The 19473-nt window shown below is 45.4% G+C and overlaps 1 protein-coding gene and 1 pseudogene across 11 annotated transcripts in view; one reads left to right on the top strand and one right to left on the bottom strand.

The window, feature by feature from the left end:
* Positions 1-19473, top strand: part of Tbc1d14 (TBC1 domain family, member 14) — a 99290-nt gene that overhangs the window by 25906 nt on the left and 53911 nt on the right. Inside the window, exon 1 of one of the 11 annotated variants that reach the window (XM_087583826.1) lies at positions 10001-10379. Coding sequence (XP_087439952.1) covers positions 10345-10379 — 35 coding nt within the window. The 5' untranslated portion in view covers positions 10001-10344. 11 annotated transcript variants of the gene reach the window in all.
* On the bottom strand, positions 5673-6473 carry Selenok-ps3 (selenoprotein K, pseudogene 3; annotated as a pseudogene).

Consider the following 19473-nt stretch of genomic DNA (forward strand, 5'->3'; position numbering starts at 1 on the left):
TTCTGCAGGTCTGGAGACCCCTCCTGCAATGGGTTCCTTCTACTTCTTACTGCATGCATACTTTAACAAGAAAGCCTCTGGGATCAGAGGGCTCCCCCCATGGTATTTTGCAAGTCCTCACTTGTGTATTGTTGCTATGGCGTGGCACTGTTGACTGACCGGGTCCCCTCTACTACACCGAGAAACCATCTTTCTGTTCATTCGGTGCTTGCAGTAGAGAGGAACTCAGTGTTTGCCATCATACATTTCCAGAGAGAATGTTCACCTGAGGACCCAGCTCTGTAGTAGGCAGGACCTGCTTGACCACACCTAAGATCTCATTCTGCCTGTGTAGTCTGAGAGCATCTGCAGAGTGGTGATGCCCATGCTGCCAGACCATAGGTGCAATGGGGGGGGGGGGGCAGTGTCAGGGAGGATGGGGATGAGAAAGCTGAAAGATTGTGTTTAGATAGGGTGCTGGGGCTTGCTGGACAGGTAGCATTCAAGTAAAGATTGGAGTTTGGGTAAGGGAGGTCTCTCCAAGGATATCATTGCGGAGACAGTGTTTCGAAGGCTGGTGGGTGGGGCTTCCCTTATTTATTTCCTATCCCTCTTTCAGTTGCTCAGGCCCTGCGTCAGAGCCTTGCTAAGCAGCTTACCAGCTCCTGGTTCTGGGCTCTCATGGCAGTTGGCGCTCAGTTAGCACATTCACTCCTTTTGGCTATCAGGAGTCTGCTTTGCAGTCTGGACTTGTGCTGCCCAGTGTGTTAGTCATTAATTAAAGCCAATTAAAATAACCTAAAGTGGGAAATTGAGATCCTCAGCCTTACTACCCACAGTCAGGCACTCAATAGCCACGTGGGAGTCAGCCACTACTGTAATGAGTAGCTCAGATGGGTACATTTCCATTGTGGGGGGGAGTTCTGTTGCCAGCCTAGTTTAGAGGACAGCCTGTGACTTTATTTTTAAATTTGTCCCTTTGATAGAAATGCAACCCAGAGTGACTGTTTAACCAGCACATTACAATAAAGGGGGTAAAATAATGAAGCTGAGAAAAACCTGCAAAGAACCATGCACAGGGCCAGGGGCATGTTGACATTGATTGCTCTTGACCACTGAGCCATCTCTAACCCCTAAATACTATTTAAACAAGCTCCCCTTGTTTAAAAATTTGCAGCAAGGCTTTGGGCGTCATTATACTTTCATACCTGCTATACTTTTTATTTCCTTACAGATTTTTTATGAGTTTTAAATGTTAAAATGAAATAGACTTAGTGCTGCTTGTCCTGCCTCAGAGTAAAGCACATGCTTAGCATATGTGGGGTCTGGGCTCTGTGTTCAGCACTGTAAAAATCAAAGAACAGTGTCAGCAACAGAGACTCACTGACTCTTTCTATGGTTTGGTGTCCTACATTTTAACATAGAGAAAACAGTTTCTTACATAATTAAAAGTTGTTCATATATTTATTAGTATACTAAGGTACGGTGATCATGTATAGTAATGTATAGTATAGTATCTTTGTGGTCTTCCTCCCTATGAGTCATTTACTTTCCTATCAATAAGGAAATGGGTTTCGTTTCCGCTGTGTATACTACAGCCTGCTCCGGTCCACATTTTAGATAATGAAATAGGGGATTGGTTCCCCAGAATTGCTACTTCATGAACATTGTCCTTGATCAGTGTCACCTCTGACTGCCCTCCCCACCCCTCTCTGCTGAGGGCACAGTGCTATGTGCCAGGAGCTCTTGGGGAAAGCTTCCAAATAGTGAACACCCAGACTCTGTCTTATGAATAATGTACACGTAGCAGTGGCTATTGGAATTTGCCATTTCTTTGCCTTCTGATTAGTATGATATGGTGGAAAGGACTTCTTTCTTTAGCCTTCTCTTTTCCTTATAGACTGTGGCTTCAGTGCTGTGCTTCAGACTTTGTGCTTCTGCCTGAGGTGCTCCCTCCCTTCTACTCCTTGTTTCTACCCAATTGCAGCATTCTTTTTTTTTTTTTTTTTTTTTAAGATTTCTGTGGCTGTCTTCAGACACACCAGAAGATGGCATCAGATCCCATTACAGACGGTTGTGAGCCACCATGTGGTTGCTGGGATTTGAACTCAGGACCTCTGGAAGAGCAGTCAGTGGTCTTAACCACTAAGCCATCTCTCCAGCCTCAGTTGCAGCATTCTTAAGAGATAGCACAACAGACACCCTTCTCTGAAGCTTCTCTAGCCCAGAGGCAGCTGCTACCACAGCACAGTACTTCCTGCCTCCTACAGGGCACTATAGACTGGAACTGTCACTCTGTCATTCTGCCCTATCTCCTACAGGCACCCTGTAGTCTGTTATTATCACCTTGTCCTGTCTTCTGCAGGTCTCCTATAGTCTAGTATTGCCATATGGCCTTGCTTTCTCTGTGAGCTCTCCCAGGACTGGGCCTGAGTCTTAGTCATTCCTGATCTCAGCTCCTCCCATCTGAGGTTCCTCAGTGTTTTAACATCAACAGCATATAGTGGCTTGGTTCTGTTCACCCATACCAATAGACTCGTGTTTCTGGAGCCAGTGTAAGTGATACTCTATGGCTTGGTGTTTGCTGTATGAGAGAAAACAGGGGATCTGCTGGCTTATGGGGAAAGGGACCCAGATTTGTTGGGGTACAGCAATGGCACATTGTGTTTTAGAAGCCCATTGGGTTAGGAATTACTTCCGACTTGGATCAATGGGCTAGAAGAATTCGAAGACACTAGACAGTACATGTACTGCAGTACAGGGCTTGTTGATCAATTTTGCTTTAGTGAATAGAAATGGGGCACAGATTTAAAGCAAAGTCTAAAGATAACTTCTTTCCAGCAGTTTCCATAAACACAGTTATCTTAAATACATAGAGTAAAACATCAATTAAAGAAGTAGGAAGTGTTTATTGGTTAAAGAGCAAAGTTCTTAGCTCAATAAAAGTGTCAGAGACACATTAACAAAATGTTCAGCAGGAGATACTCAGTGACCAAACATGTGTCTCCGGCTTGTGGAGACCCTAGATTTAGTCCTTAGCACTGAAAAATAATAATAATTATGAAAACACCACTTAATGAGAAAGAACAACCAAGTTTCACTCTTAGAGGTTAGTCTTAACTGGATTAGGGTGAGACACATGCACCAGAACTTGTAAGCTCTCCTAGGGCAATCTGGAATGTAGTGCAAGCAAGTCCAGCTCTCAAGTATAGGCTGTGCTTAGAGAGCTCTTCCCTCTTCTGGATGCGACAGGCAGGTGGCTTCCACATTGTCTCCTCTCTGGGGAATGTCATCCATTATGATATAAATAAAGTGCCTTCCAGTGCAAAGCCTCTTGGAGAAGAGACCTAGACTTGTGGTTGTCAATAATCACTTCCAGTATTTGGCATAGTTTGTACATACTTGATCCAATATGCATATGTTGAATGAAAAAAATAACTCATCATTATGTTTCATGTTAAATGAGATGAGATGCTTGGCCTTATGTAATCAGTCAACTGTTGTCTGTTAATAAGCACATTGACAAATACAGTCCTGGGAACTGAATGGTGACCTCACTGTAACATAAATGAAGGTGGTGGGGCTCATTTCTGCCCAGAGTCAGGCAAGCTAGGCAGCTGGGATTTGAGTCACATTCTGTTGGAGTCCATATCCCAGGAATACACTTTCCACCTTTAGTCAGACTTTTCTTTTCTCTAGTGCTAAGGGAGCATAGTCTTCTCATGGCTCCCCTGAGATTGTTGCAATTCCAAGATTACTTATGACTACTATGTGGACAGACTCGTGACTATTGACTGATTTCCCCTCTCTTTTTCTTAGTATTCAGTTGGAGATTAGGACTAGATTACGAATTTTTAGTAATGTACATTTTATATTTATGTAGCCACTTTCATGCTGTTTCCTTTTTTAGATTTAGTTTGATAATTTTTAATTATGTATAGGTGTACATGTCTGTATGTGAATATATGTGTACCTGAGTTTAAGTTCTTGTGGAGGCCACAGGCCAGAGGCATTTGATCCCCTGGAATGGAGTTACAGAAGGTTGTGAGCTGCCTTATGTGGATGCTGGAAACTGAACCTGGGCCCTTAGGGAGAGCACGAGTGTTCCTAATGGTTGATCCATTTCTCTAGCTCCTTTTGCGTTGCTTTCTTTTATTCTTTATAAAAAAATCTAAGTTGATATTAGAATGGAGTCCCTGCTTCCTTTCTCCTCCCTGTATTTACGTGTTAAGGAGTGTTTGGAAGGCTTGGGAGTTGTGGATAAAGAAAATACGGCTCTTGTGGACTCTGGAGACTTGCAGAGGAGCCATTTCGGGATTAGATTAATGAGTTACCCAGGAGGTTTCCTGCCAGGCCTTGGGATACACAGACCAAGTAGAAAGTCTCACCCATGTAGTAGGAGGTAGAAACAAGAATCCTGAGCCTGAAAGGTGTTTCAGCAGGTTAAGGCTTTTGCCTTCTACCAAGCCTGATTACCATGATCCACATAGTGTTCCTTTGATCTCCACATGCAATTGAAAACAAACAAAAAGATATTTCCTTTAAAAGGGAAGGAGAGAGAGAAAGAGAAAAGGGAAGGAAGGGAAGAAAGAAAGACAGACAGACAGACAGACAAACTAGAACCCGTGCTGCCAGCTCTTTGTGTAAATGTCTGGTGGAAGTGGTTTGGGAGCATGCAGGGGCTGTGTGGGGAGGGATTTCCAGCTGAGCCACAGAGGACGGTGGTAGAGCTGAATTCACTTTGCTGGAGTGAAGTGTACAGCAAAGCACACAGGTCTTAGGCATTGAGTAAGCACATTCATACCAATGCCACTGGATTAGCAACCCGCAGAAGCCTCTTTGAGACCACTTCCCTCACAATATCTGTCCTGAAGAGGGTGACCACTGTTGAGATAAATGGAGTAACCCAGTGTGCACCCCTGGGTTTGGAATCCTTTGCTCACAGTGTGTGTGTGCTCCTGTGGATGGTACTTTGCTGAGTTTCAGCAATGAGGGGTGATGTTGATCATAATACTTTGGTGCCTGTGCTTTGAGGCACACATACCTAGGCAGAATCCCAGAGGCTGCTTTGTCTACGCCAGGCCCCTTCCCAAGTATAGCTATAGCATTTCACACTTCATTGGCTCATCTGGGAGTCTGTTTGGTCCGTAGCCTCTCTGGATATGGGTATTGCCAATGTTGTTTTTATTGTTCATCCTGGTGACAGGATAGGGCTGTGCCAGTTTTAATTTACATTTTTATTCTAATAATAGGCTGCATCTTTTTATATTGTATTTGACACTTGGAATTTCTTTTGTGGTGGTTTTTTTTTTTTTTTTTTTTTTTGGTTCTTTTTTTCGGAGCTGGGGACCGAACCCAGGGCCTTGCGCTTCCTAGGTAAGCGCTCTACCACTGAGCTAAATCCCCAACCCCTTGTGGTGGTTTTTATTTGTTGTTTATTACTGTTTTTCCCAGAAGGCTGGGAGGAACTTAGACCTTATACATGCTAAGCACGTGTTCCATCTCTGGGCTACATACCCATAAAAATTGATTTGTATATTCAGGATAAGCATCCCTTGTCAGATTCATGTGCCACAGATAACTTGTCCTTTGCCGTGGCTCACTTTAATACACACACACACACACACACACACACACACACACACACACACACACACACTACTTATCATGTTGCCCAGATTGGTCCCCCACCCCCAGAACTAAATACATGGTTTTATTTCTTCCAGATCAAAGATTGGGTATAATCATATATAAAGATGAAGAACCTAAAAATGTTTACTTCTTAAATCTATATTAATACTTTAGTAAACTTTACAGAAAAGACAAGGAGACACACATGTACATTTATAGAACTGCACATCAGTCAGGCCAGATCCTGCGGAGAGAGGTCCTCATTTATCTGTGAGGACAGAGCAATTCTTTTTTTTTTTTTTTTTTCCTTTTTTTCGGAGCTGGGGACCGAACCCAGAGCCTTGTGCTTGCTAGGCAAGCGCTCTACCCCTGAGCTAAATCCCCAACCCCTGGACAGAGCAATTCTTGTTTGGACATAGACCATCTTCTCTGACATGAGCCGCTCTTCACCTCTTGATGGTTTCCTTCTATACGTGTGTATGTCTAGTTGTCTGCTTCTCAGAGCAGACATTTACCTTCCTCCACCGGCCATCAGTGGAGAGCTGGGGCCACGGAGGTGACTGATCTGACCCATTCTTCATGGCGGGTTTCCTGGTGGTCCTCTTCCATCATCACATCTGGAATCAGAGGGGCTCCCACAGCCTTTTCTTTTCTTCACATCTTGCTGAAGCAGAGTTTGGGGGGAAAAAACCACAAATTTTGCTATTCCCCAGAAGAAATCTGTTATGAAAGACAATCTCCATGGGGAATGATTCTGGCTGTCCAACACTTGACCATTCGAGATGTAAACCATCTTCCCTCCGGTTGCCCACTTCCTAGTGACAGAGAAGACCGGATACCCTGATGTTGCCATACTTAGCCTCTGCCAGATTGGTCTTAAATTCCTGGATTCAAGTGTTCTTCCCAAGTGACTGGAAGTGGAGATATACACTCCCACACTCATATCTTATTTTAACTTTCCTAATGTTTGGTTTGTTTTGTTTTTGTTTATGAACAAAGGTATTTTAGGCTGTAACCAATTCTACCTTACCTGTCTTCCTTTTATGAGGTGCGATTTCTTGTGCCCGTGTAGGACTGTCGCTGTCTTCTGGTGGCTTTGTTGTTTGCCATTGCCAATAGATCTGTGATTGTCTGAAGGAGCCCTTCCATGCAGTATGCAGATTTTCTTCCCCCTGAATCTTTGAGGGATCCCACGAGTGTCTCCCGCCCTTTCTTTCTCCTTCACTAGCAGCGTGGTATTTTTCAGTGGCTCTGTGCTCTCCTGCTTGCTCTTCTGTGACATTGCCTTGGCAGCTTTGCCCCTTTGCATTCCCATAGCAGTTTTTATAGTTCTGCAGTTTCCTTTTGAAAAAATTCCCCAGCGTTTTGTTGGGAATTTTATTGACATAGATCAACGAAGACTTCTTACCTTGAGTGTGTTAGTTTCTCCATTTAGTGTGTTAGTTTGGGTTTTTGTTTGTTATGTTTTTTTAATGTAAAGGCTTTATGTATCATTAAATTTATTTTTTAAAAAATGGGCTGGTCAGATGCATCAGGAGATGAAAGCATCTGCTGCTGCCAAGCCAAGGTCATCCCCAGGACCACATGGTGGAAGAAGATACTGGAGTTCCACAGGTTGTTCTCTGACCTCCACATGTGCACCGTGCCACGTGCTCTCACGTGGATGAATGAATGAATGAATGAAGGGTCAAAAATTCTAAGATACTATTTTTTTTGATAGTTTTATAATATAATATATAGTTGTGACTCTGAGTAGTGTTAATTTTTATGTATACAATTTGAGTCCTGTGGTCTTGCTAAATTCAGTTACTCTAATAGCTTATCTGTAAACTCTTTTGGATTTTCTCTTAGACTGTCACAACTGTCTGTGCATGACTCCTTTTCTGTTTGTTACCTCTCATCTTGTTTTTATTATCTTGTTGCTTCCTCACTTCCTCTCCAGTGCAGTGCATTGAGGTGCTGCTAACAAAGTCCTTGCCAGGGTCCTGATCCCTGAGAGTGTGGTCAGCATTGCTGTAGCTCTGATCAGATGGATGGCTTTCTATTGGCTATCTTTACTTAAACTGGGACATTCCTTTTTATTCCTAGGTTTTTAAAAGAGATTTATTTATTGATTATATATAAGTACACTGTAGCTGTCTTCAGGCACACCAGAAAAGGGCATCAGATCTCACTACAGATGGCTGTGAGCCACCATGTGGTTGCTGGGATTCGAATGCAGGACCCTAAGCAGTCAGTGCTCTTAACCCCTGAGCCATCTCTCCAGCCCCTATTCCTAGTTTTAAAATCTTAAAAAAGTCATGCCTGTCTTGCACTTTATTGAATGGCTTTTCTCCATCCATTGATGGCTGTGTTTTCTCCTTTAGCTTATTCTATTGTGTGTGTGTGTGTGTGTGTGTGTGTGTGTGTGTGTGTGCGCGCGCGCGCGCGCCATTTTTTTTTTCTTTTAATGATTTCCTATTCTGTGTTCTCAGATAGTTCCTCTGATTTTCTCTGGGGCTGATTGGGTGGCTCAGCTGATGGGTGGTTGCTACACATAATGAGTTCAGTCCCAGAGACCTCTAATGTGATGAGAGAACTGACTTCTGTAGGTCTGATGTCCACAGGGATGCTGTGGTACACACACTTCCTCTACACACAAAATAAATGAAAATGTAATAAAAAGATCTTTTTTGGCAGTTGAAGCTATGGATATATTAAAACTTACTGACCTATATATGCCCCCAAAGTCTGACTGCCTCTGAATTCCACAGTAAAATACTCCAGTGCAATGTAGGGACTTTTAATATTTGTTGATACTCCACTTATACCCTGCCCCCTTCTCCATCACTACAGAGCGAGCCCTGGGCTTCTTGTAGCCCAGGCAGGGATTGTCACTGAGGTGCTTTTCTTAGTAAATGATGCCAGTGAATGGGTTTGTTGAGTGACCTAATAAATTTCTTGGGATGAGCCTTGGAAAGGAGGACTGGGAAAGGCTTGTTCTTTTAAGTGTCTGTATTTCTACTTTCCATGTTTGGAAGATTGCCCGTGAGGCCATCTGAACCTTGTATTTTTGTATGTGTCTTAGTTTTAAAATTATGGGGTCAACATTTTTTTTTTAGAATTTTTTTTAAAGATTTATTTATTTATTTAATGTTAGTACATTGTAGCTGTTTTCAGACACACCAGAAGGGGACATCAGATCTCATTACAGATGATTGTGAGCCACCATGTGGTTGCTGGGAATTGAACTCAGGATCTCTGGAAGAGATCTCTTAACCTCTGAGCCATCTCTCCAGCCCTGGAGTCAACATTTTTATTATCCTATACTATATAACCTCACTTCCCCACATTTTTTCTACATGTATCAAGTGACATTGCTTTCCTTGGAGTCACTACCTCCTTGTCCCAGATAAGGTCACTGGCTGTTCAACAGATGTTTCTGGTGTAGCTACAGACAGAGAATCTCTCTGAAGTGCTGAGAGAAGAACTGACAACTGCCTGTGGAAGGGCTCTTACGGGACTGACAGTTGGCATTTAAGTTGATGGCAGCCCCCGGAAGAACCAGCCTGTAGTAAGTGCTGGTGGGTTTAGAGTTTAGGTACTTGTTGAACTTGAGGTCGTTAGATCTTTTTTGTTTTTGAACCAGGGTCTCACTGGGTATCTTGGTGTAGTTCAGGATTGTCTCACACGCTTGGCCCTCCTGCCTCAGCTTCTGGAGTGTTGAGTTTATGAGTCATCACATGTAGGGTGTTGTGTTTTTTTAAGGCAGAGTCTCAGTAGCCCAGGCTGTTAGACTTATATGCTGCCAAGGAGGACCTTGAACTCCTTCACCCATGGAGGTGAGAAGATGACAGATTTCTTGAAGCCGGAGTTGAGGAACCAAAGTCAAGTCCTGTAGAAGAGCAGGAAGTGCTAAATACCACTGAGTCATTTCCAGCTTCTGTTTTGTTTTGTTTTGTTTTTGAGACAGCGTTTCTTTGTTGTAGCCTTGGCTATTCTAGAACTCACTCCAAAGACCAGGCTGACCTTAAACTCACAGAGATCCGCCTGCCTCTGCCTTTGAAATGCTGGAATTAAAGGTGTGCAGCACCGTCTTCGTGTTTTGTTTTTTAAAACAGTACCTGCGGGGGATGTTGGCCTGGAAACTGGGAAAGGAAATAACAATTGAAATATAAATAAGAAATACCCAATTTAATAAAGATGGAGAAAAAAATACCTAAACAAACAAACAAAAAACCAATACCTGCAGTTGTGAATGAGAGGGAATTTCTCCAGTGTTGGTTTTAAAAGGTGCGTTTGGACAGGACACCGGACTTGAGCCACTTGCTTACCTAACACTTACCGTCCTTCTCCGTCCAGCACAGTGTGGTCACAGGAATTGCTTGGGTGGCAGTTTGCACAGTGCTGTAGTACGTCTGAGTGTGAAGTGACAGTGAGCCTATGATCAGAAAGTTGCCTGTCCCTTCTTATTTGACTTGTGCTAGAACCGTGTCCTGGCCTGGGAACCTAAGCACTCAGGCTTTGCTGCTCTGCTTTGCCTGCCTCTCTGCTCCCACCCTTCCTGTGACATGTGAGGTGCCCCACCCCTGCCCTTCCAGCTGATCTACTCCATCCTGCAAGTCTTCACCCTTCAGAACAGGTAGAAGGAGGACATTGGTGTGGCTCTGACACTGTGTTTGCCAGGTATGAGGCCCCAGGAGATTCAGAGTGTCTGTGGCTGGTCCCTGAGAACTGTGTGGTCACAGTAGAATCATGGCTGTTTCCTCTTTGCTTCTGCTCATGGACAGGTGAGTGGCTGTTATGCCTCTCTAGCTGTGTAACTGGGGACAGCCAGGGCAGGGTCTTTCTCATTGTGGTGGAGGATTTGGTGTGAGATAACTTGATGCCCTTGATCCAGTAGGGATGTTTCCTTGGGTAGCTCTGTTTAAAATGGACATACTCACTTGTGTTTAGGGAGGATATTGGGGATATAGCTCTTTGGGGCGTGTTAGTGCAGACATGCCTAGAACTCTACTAGTGTCCTGACTTGGTTTCTGTGTAAGTGTGGGATTGCTGAGGAAAATGTGTCTGTGTAGAGCCCTGTAACTGTTGAAGTGGGCTAGCTTTGTTTCCTTGCTTTCTCAAAGCTAGACTAGAGACGACTAACTGGATGCACATACACGCCAGACTTTGAGGGTAGAAGTACACTATGATGGACTGGAGAGGATCAGCCATGTCCTTTTTCCCTAGGTTCTTCTTGGCCTCTTCATGTTTATTTGGTGGCTGAATGCTGGGAAGGGAATGTAAAATGTGTGACAAGTGCCTGGTCAGCTCCAGGCTGTCAGAGGGTGACCTGCAACAGGCAGCGGTGACTGGAAATGGGCCAGCAGCTCTCCTGGAGATGAGTGCTGCAGTTCAGCTTTGGATTCTGATGTCCTGAGCCCTAGGAGGGAAGGGATAAGGAATGATGGCGGGATCCAGTAACAAGCTGCATGCCCCTCACATGTGCAGAACCCCGAGGGTGGAGGCCTTTCCACAGCTTCACTTCCTTGACACCTCAGCAGCTTTAGAAATCCCACAGGAGTGCCTGGCTGGTTGAACCTGCTCCACCAGGCCAGGGGCTGCTATCCACCCACTCAGCCAACCTCCTCCTCCAACTGCTCCTAGTTCCATGTGGCTGGATGTCTCCTGGAGTGCTCTAGAGCCTGGTTTCCTCTATAGTAGTGTCCAGTAGCAATCCTTCTGTAACCCTTATAAAAATCCCTTGGTCGAGATTTTTACATTTTTTTGTTTTTAAGACAGTCTTATGTAGCCCAGGCTGGCTCCGAACTTATCATGTGGTCAAACATGACTTAGACTTCTGGTCCCTCCGTTTCCACCTTCTGAGTGCTGGAATTACAGGCATACTCCAGTGCCTTGGTTAATGGAGCCTGAACTGTGTGTCCTCAGTGCCTTGGAAAGTGTGTTGTAATGTACCCAGGACCTGCTTTGGGCACTAGAGATGAAGCAGTGACTGGCAGAGGCAGCCTTGGGAGCTTTACACCCTGGTGAAGTACTAGATTGACATAGTCCCTGTGTTCTCTGTGACTGCCCTCTGAGGGCAGGGGCCAGGTGCAGCCCTGCACACATCTTGTTGTCAGTGAGCTTTTCATATTGCTTTTGAAGCCATCTTTTGTTTTCAGTCTATCCAAAAAGTTAATGAGGACAAGTGTAACAATCCAAGGCCAGAGGCATTTAACAACAGGGTATGGACTTTGGCTCTAAGTCCTTGCTAGAGTCTCCCCGGCTGCTGACATGCTCCAGGCTTCACAAGCCACAGGGCTGGGACTAAATGTAGGGCAATGCTAATGATTCTTAGTCTCCAGAAGCTCTCATTTATCCCTAATTTTGTGTTCATAATTAATTTTTTTCTTAGAGAATCTCCTGTCTAAGCTATCAAAGCTTAGAGAGTCCCTAAAACTCTGGGTCAGGCCCTCCCTAAAACCAGATGATGGAAATGCTGCTGTTAGCTATGTGATAAATGTGGGGGCAGGGCTGGGTGCTACAGGCCAACATATGCTTCAGGCTGCCATGGCTCTGGCTCCCTGGGCTGCCACTGTGCTCACATAGGATATTCAAGAGAAGCCAGAAACCCAGGTAGGTAGGTAGGTAGGGGTGTGTGTGTGTGTGTGTGTGTGTGTGTGTGTGTGTGTGTCTGTATCTGTGTCTGTCTGTGTCTGTGTGTATGTTTCTCTTTTTCTGTGTGTGAGAGAGATTTCTAAAACAAACAATATTCAACCAGTAATTGACATTGAAGAGCACTCTAAAAGAAAACAGAGCTTGTTCTCACTGTACCATTGTCTTGAAGTAGATAGGTGCCTGAACTGCTTGAGTTAGTGTGGCTGGGTTCTTACCAGGAAGACCATCCCTTACCCGTGTGATTCTGCAAGCAGGAGATAGAAGAATGAGGGTATCTGCATGAATGAGGTGGACAGTTGAGCAAGCTATTTATCATCCCCCTTTCCTCTGTCGTAGAAGTGGAACAGAACAGGAGAATGGGTCCCTGTGCTGCAAACCACTCCTCTGATAAGAGTCAGCCATTTATCGCACGCACTGAAAGAAAACTCAGACTTGTGGGTCATGTCCAATGCTATTTATTTCCTCACTTGACTTGGGGAGGCCTGACTGCCAGGTGGGTGGTCTTAGTTTACCTAACACCGTGGAATATTACCATTAATCTTAACCAGAAGCCACAGGTGGTGTTTACTTCTGTGGGGCAGCAGGTCCATGCTAGAGGAGCACACAGAGAAGGTCAGTATCTATCTGGACAGCTATTTCAGTCAGGAAGTGTTTAGACAGACGAAGGTGAAACTTGCATGTGACTCAGGTTTCCTTCTGATACCATGATGGGCATTTCTATCCTATTGAAGCTGTGATCCTTTTTCTTGTTCTTGTGCAAGGCTTCTGGCCCCTGTTGTCTTTGGATACTGCCTCCTTGGCCATCTTGGAGGAATCCAGGCTGCTGGTGGAGCAGCGAGTGCTTGGTGCATTCCTGGGAGAGAAGAACCTGTGGTTTAAGTCTGATCTCGGAAAGTCAAGGGGTGGAGGCTCAGAGCTAATGGGGAATCTGAACAGAGTGGGCTGGTCCTGTGGGTTTCCCATATTGTGAGGTCCCTGGGGGCAGATACTGCTTCTTATGCTCTGTCTCACCAGCAGCTGAGCATAGTGTCTGCTACACATCTGTTGAGATGTGCTGCTGTCCAGATAACTGCCATAGGTGGCCTCCACGGGGCCTGTATTTTAAGCTGGACCTGCAGGCACCCTGGTAGCTGCCTTCCCAGCACAGCATTAACTGCTTTGTATTTGTAGCTGGATCTGGATAGGTTATTATCTCTTAAACATCCTGATATTAGTGGTTCTAGGAGGTGGAAATAGAGGTTAATAGATGTGTCTTACCTACACATAAATAAAACAAAAACAAAACAACACACACACACTGGCTGGGGATGGACAGTGAGAGAAGTGAGAGAACTGATTGATAGCTTACTAGGTGTCATGACCTCTGTCTTGTCCTCCCTCTCTTCCCCTGTGTGGATGATGGAAAAGAGAAAGGTTAGAGCTAGGGTACAGGGCCTCTGGCTAACGCTCAAATGTTCTTGACTTTCTTGTATCTGCCCCACTGAATGCCTTGCCCTTGGTCCCTGCCATCCCTTTCTAGACTGTGGTATGAAGGCTGGGGCCTTCATCCTGCCACTAGTGTTTTTAGATTTGGGCAGGAGCTCAACCTCCAGGAAGTACAGCATGAAAGGCTCAGGAAAAAGTTCCTGAGGTGCTCTTCATCGAGCCTCCTCTGCAGGCTGCTCACATTGCCCATGATGCAGATGCAGGGCAAAGGATTAGCCTGAGTGAGTGATTTGAGGCAAAGCTTATAAGTCAGCAGCTGAGCAAGCTTGTTCAGTTCCTCTTTCAAAAGACTTTGGTCTGTGGTGCCAGTGGGGTGTCTCTGAGTAATTTCATTTTGCCTTTAACTTCTCCCTTGTTTAAGGCCTCTTCTACAGAGCATCATGGACTCATTTATACTAACAAGGGTTTGTGGCAGGGCTGCGGAAAACTCAAATGCTTCATTGGGACTTGATTGCCTGTGAGTTAGGCAGTTTTTTAAGAGGGAGAGACATATTGAGGGAGTGATACTGTGTGTGTGTGTGTGTGTGTGTGTGTGTGTGTGTGTGTGTGTGTGTGTGACAGAGAGAGAGAGAGAGAGAGAGAGATGCAATGAGGGAGTGATGCTCTGTGTGTGTGTGTGTGTGTGTGTGTGTGTGTGTGTGTGTGTGTAGAGATGCTGTGAGGGAATGATGCTGTGTGTGTGTGTACGTGTGTATGTATGTATATAGAGAGATGCAGTGAGGGAGTGATACTGTGTATGTATAGAGCTGCAGAGAGGCAGTGATGCAGTATGTGTGTGTGTGAGATGCAGTGAGGCAGTGATGCAGTGGGGAGAGGTGCAGTATCAGGGATGCAATATGAGAGAGGTGCAATATTAGGGAGTGATGCTGTGGGGGAGGGATGTTGGGGAGAAATGCAAGTGTTTTGTTTTCTAGTGGCTTTGTAGTGGCTTTTTCTTGTTTATACACTTTAAACAGGTGATATATTTGCATGGTTCACAATTCAAAGAGTACAGTGGAGTATTTGGTGGAAAGTTGCATGTCATACCTAGTAACTTGTTTCAGAGGAGGGGTGGTTGTTAGCAGGGAGACCACCCCCAGACAAGCAGAGGCTGGCACCCGGTCAGATGTCTTACTTAATACTGTTAAGACTCTGGCTTTTGCTGTGACAACAGATAATTCTCAGTCCCTAATAAAATATCCATTATCCTTCTTAAAGCTATATAAATATGTCTCAAACTTTTGGCTTTCACTCTTTATTTAAAAAATAACACTGTGTTTCAGTGAGCACACTTCACTGCAGTGCCTTCTGTGGTTAAGGTATTCAGCAGAAACAGTGGGTGGTGACTCCATTGTTGTACAGTGCTGCACCCAAACCCTTTGACTGTAGGTACGGAGAGTTTCTTTCTCAGATTTGGTGCTGTCCCCTCACCTGGCTCTTAGTCTCCCTTGTCTTTTTGCCGGTGTTTGTGTTATATCTACTTCCTGCTATACAGGGTACCCTAGGTGGCCTAAGAGTAAGGTGCCAGGGATTCTGGTCCTACATCTTCATGCTGGAATCCTAGTCAACCCCTGGTAAAATGTGTCAGGAACTGTCTTGTTCTCAATTCTAGTTCCCAATTCTCTGTGTGTTTCGCACATTGTACCGATGAACTTTTTCCTGGTTTCCCAGAAGCTGACACACTACTGTTCCGAACATTACTTTGTCTTGGGTGTCTGTGTCTTTTCCTGAGTCATTACTGATGCACTGAGATGAAAAGAATGACTTTCCCAGCCCCTGGATAAAACAGCTGCAGCTCAGCTTTGCCTGCCCATGGTTACTTAGCCCTCACTTCCCGCTGAATCCTACTTAGTCCCTTGTACTCGGTGTGGCTTCATCACTGGTACTTCCTCCACGCCGCCCTAGTTTTCAGTCTGAGAGGTTGAAACAGCTTCAGTGGGATTCTGCAATTACTTTGGTGCAGGCAGCTTCTGGGGCTGCTAGAGAAGCTCTGAGTACCTTCGGGAGCATCCTGTTGTCATGAGATCATTTTCTGCAGATCTGTTTTGGGAGTTTGAGTACTGATGCAGTCAGGGTGGTGGATTTGGCATGGAGTCCCTGCTGTCTGGGGCCTGCTCAGTGGAGAACCATGGAAACATGGATGGGTGGGGACAGCTCTCCTGCAGCCCAAGGATATGGCTATACTGAGCTGTGATCTCCACCTCACTTAACATTCATGCCACCTATTTGCAACACCCCCCCCCCCACTAGGCATGGGGAGCAGACTGTGGAATAGGGATGGAGATGGAGCCAGGCCACATGGCCCCTAAAAGCAGGGTCAAATCACTGGTAAGATGGGAGGGCTAGTGTGAGCCATTTCTGCCTTCAGAGTGTGGTGCTTGTTAGATGTATTTGGGGCCCTGGGTCCAGGGCCTGACGGGTAGCTGAAGAAAAGGCCAGGACTTGTATGTACATAGGTAGGACAGGCCTCTTCTTGGGTCCTAGGCAAGGAGGCTACTAGAAAGAGGCCTTCCTTCACCTGGGACTTTCTATCCTTGAGTACACAGTTGAAGTCCCAGGAAATAAGGCAGGAGTGAAGCCTGAAGGCTGCTTCTTACCCAGACTGATGCCTTTAGAAAGAGGTTCTGTGCCTCCTCTGTGGAAGGGGGATTTGAGGGAGCATCTGGGAAGTGAGTAGTGAGGAACTGAGACCGGCTTACACCTGGCAGAGGAGGGCCACATTACTGTGTGTACATGAACACACAGGACTTGTGATCTGGCGTCGGAAGTGGTCAGGACGCCATTGTAGGCAGTGTGATGAGGCCTGCATGGACTGGAAGCCAGGGCCACAGGCACCGACTGCATGTTGGTAGCCCCTGAGGCTGTCTGTCCCTAATGCTTCAAGGAGAGGGTAGTTTTCCTCTTTGAGTCACAAAAATATCTTTTCACCAAGGAGCCATAATTTTCTAGGGATACAGAACAAGGAGTCCAGCAGTTATGGGAACTGTTTTCTCTCAAGTACTTCTCTGTAGTGGACACTTATCCCCTGCAAACTGTCCCCCACCTTTCTGTTCTCCCCAAGAGCCTAGTGAGTGCTCTTTCTCTCCTGGCACCTCCAGTCCTTACCTTCCACTGCCCCATCTTTTGTGTGTATATGCACATGTGCCTGTGGAGGCCACAGTCAACCTCAGGAGCTATCCACCTTGCTTCCCCAGTGCGCTTCATGCCTGGCATTTCATTTAGGTTCTAGAATCTGATTAGGGTCCTCATGCTTGGTCCTCATTACTGGCTGGTTTAATGTGTCAACTTGACACAAACTGGAGTTACCACAGAGAAAGGAGCCTCCCTTGAGGAAATGCCTCCATGAGATCTAGCTGTAAGGCATTTTCCCAATTAGTGATCAAGGGTGGGAGGGCCCATTGTGGGTGGTGCCATCCCTGGGCTGATAGTCTTGGGTTCTATAAGAGAGCAAGCTGAGCAAGCCAGGGGAAGCAAGCCAGTAAGCAGCACCCTCCATGGCCTCTGCATCAGCTCCTGCTTCTGACCTGCTTGAGTTCCAGTTCTGACTTCCTTTAGTGATGAACAGCAATGTGGAAGTGTAAGCTGAATAAACCCTTTCCTCCCCAACTTGCTTCTTGGTCATGATGTTTTGTGCAGGAACAGAAATCCTGACGAAGACAAATTAGTACACACGTAGTAGGCACATGTGTCACATTCCTGTGACAACCTGGCCAAGTTTTGAGGACTGTGGAAGGACTTTGGAACTTTGGGCTAGAAGAGCCATTGGATGTTAAGAGCTCTGTGGGATGTTCTGTAGGAGCTTGGAAGACAATGTTGAGAACAGTGCAGAAGATGGAGTTTCTGGCTTGTGAAGTTTCAGAGGGAAGATTACAGATGCTTATCAGGGTCATTGCTGTTTTGATTGTGAAGATTCTGTGGTTTTGGTTGAAGAATCAGCTGTGATTAACAAGATACCAGAACTACTAAAGCGAAACCTTTGCATTACTGGGACTATTGATGGTGGTCAGCTGGAACTAAGAAATTAGTGGTGATTAAGAAGAGACTAGCATCATTGAGGTAAAATCTTCCAGGAAGTGTTTTCTGAGAGCACAAAGAAGCTGTGTTCCAGAGATAGCCAAGGTTGTACCTCAGGCTGGCTGCACTTGATAATGTCTAAGTGTCACCCAGACGGTACTGGGTTTGTAGGCATGAAGGGGTCATGAAGAGCAGCTGAGGCTGGGCACTGTAAGAGGCCAAGGAAGGCCATTGGTAAAAGTGAAGAAGCCGGTCTGGTGAGATGGCTCAGTGGTTAAGAGCACTGACTACTCTTTCAGAGGTCCTGAGTTCAAATCCCAGCAACCACATGGTGGCTCACAACCATCTGTAATGAGGTCTGATGCCCTCTTCTGGTGTGTCTGAAGACAGCTACAGTGTACTTACATATAAATAAATAAATATTAAAAAAAAGTGAAGAAGCCTCAAGTTGCAGTTGATGGCCCAGGACTAAAGGGGTCATACAAAGGAGCTGAGGCTTGGCACCATGAAGAGGGCCTGTGAGAGGCTATTGGTGAAGCCTCGTTGCAGCAGAGACTCCAGTGAGTTGGAGATGCCTGTACCATGGTTGATCACCAAGAACAGCAGCAGCAGTGGAGTAGATCAACCTGAGCTTAGAGTGCTACAGAGGGCAGAGCTGGAGAAGTGAAACTAGCCCTTGGAGGATCCCAGAAGATTGTTGAGTGGATCCCAGACATTGGACAGTTAAGAGTTTGATTTTGCTTTTGGTTGTGACTGTGCCCTGATATTTTTCCCTTTTGAAATAAGGAAGTATTTCAGTGGAGCCCACAGTTGAGAGACTTTGAATTGTAAAAGGGCTTTGAATTTCAAAAGACATTGGATATTTTAAAGGAATTGAAATTTTAATATGTAAGAATTTGTAGACTGTGGGACTTTTAAAGTTATTTAGATCTTGGGGATGAATAAGAAAGTAAGGATTGAGGCTTAATAGTGTGCGTGTCAAGTTGTTGATTGTACTGGCTGGTTTTGTACGTCAACTTGACACAAGCTGGAGTTATCACAGAGAAAGGAGCCTCCCTTGAGGAAATGCCTCCATGAGATCCAGCTGTAAGGGGTTTTCTCAATTAGTGATCAAGGGTGGGAGGACCCATTGTGGGTGGTGCCGTCCCTGGGCTGGTAGTCTTCGGTTCTATAAGAAAGCAAGTTGAGCAAGCCAGGGGAAGCAATCCAGTAAGTAACATCCCTCCATGGCCTCAGCATCAGCTCCTGCTTCTTGACCTGTGTGAATTCCTGTCCTGACTTCCCTTGGTGATGAACAGCAATGTGGAAGTGTAAGCTTAATAAATACCTTTCCTCCTCGACTTGCTTCTTGGTCACGACATTTGTGCAGAATAGAAACCCTGACTAAGACATATGACAAGTACTTTACTAAGTACTCCCCTCAGCCCTGCACTGCCCCTTCTTTCCTAGGCTCTTCTGCCTCTGCCCTGAGGTCTTTGTTGATCTTGTGATATAAACAGGGTTGCTGACTTCTTTAACGTATGTGGCTGTGTGTACATGTATGTTAGTCATGCTTCAGGCTCTGTGACAAAATGCCTGAGGAAAACAGCATGGGGGAAGGATTTATTTTGCTTCAGAGTTTCAGAGGCTTTGCTTCCAAGTCCAACTGGCTCCATTGCTTCTGGGCTGTGATAAGGCAGGAAGCAGAGAGAATAGCAAGAAGGGTGGGGATTAGACACACCCTTCAGTAACACACCCCCTTGGCTG

The sequence above is a fragment of the Rattus norvegicus genome, chromosome 14 (genome assembly GCF_021556685.1).
Source record: "Rattus norvegicus strain SHRSP/BbbUtx chromosome 14, alternate assembly SHRSP_T2T, whole genome shotgun sequence".
Lineage (NCBI taxonomy): Eukaryota > Metazoa > Chordata > Mammalia > Rodentia > Muridae > Rattus > Rattus norvegicus.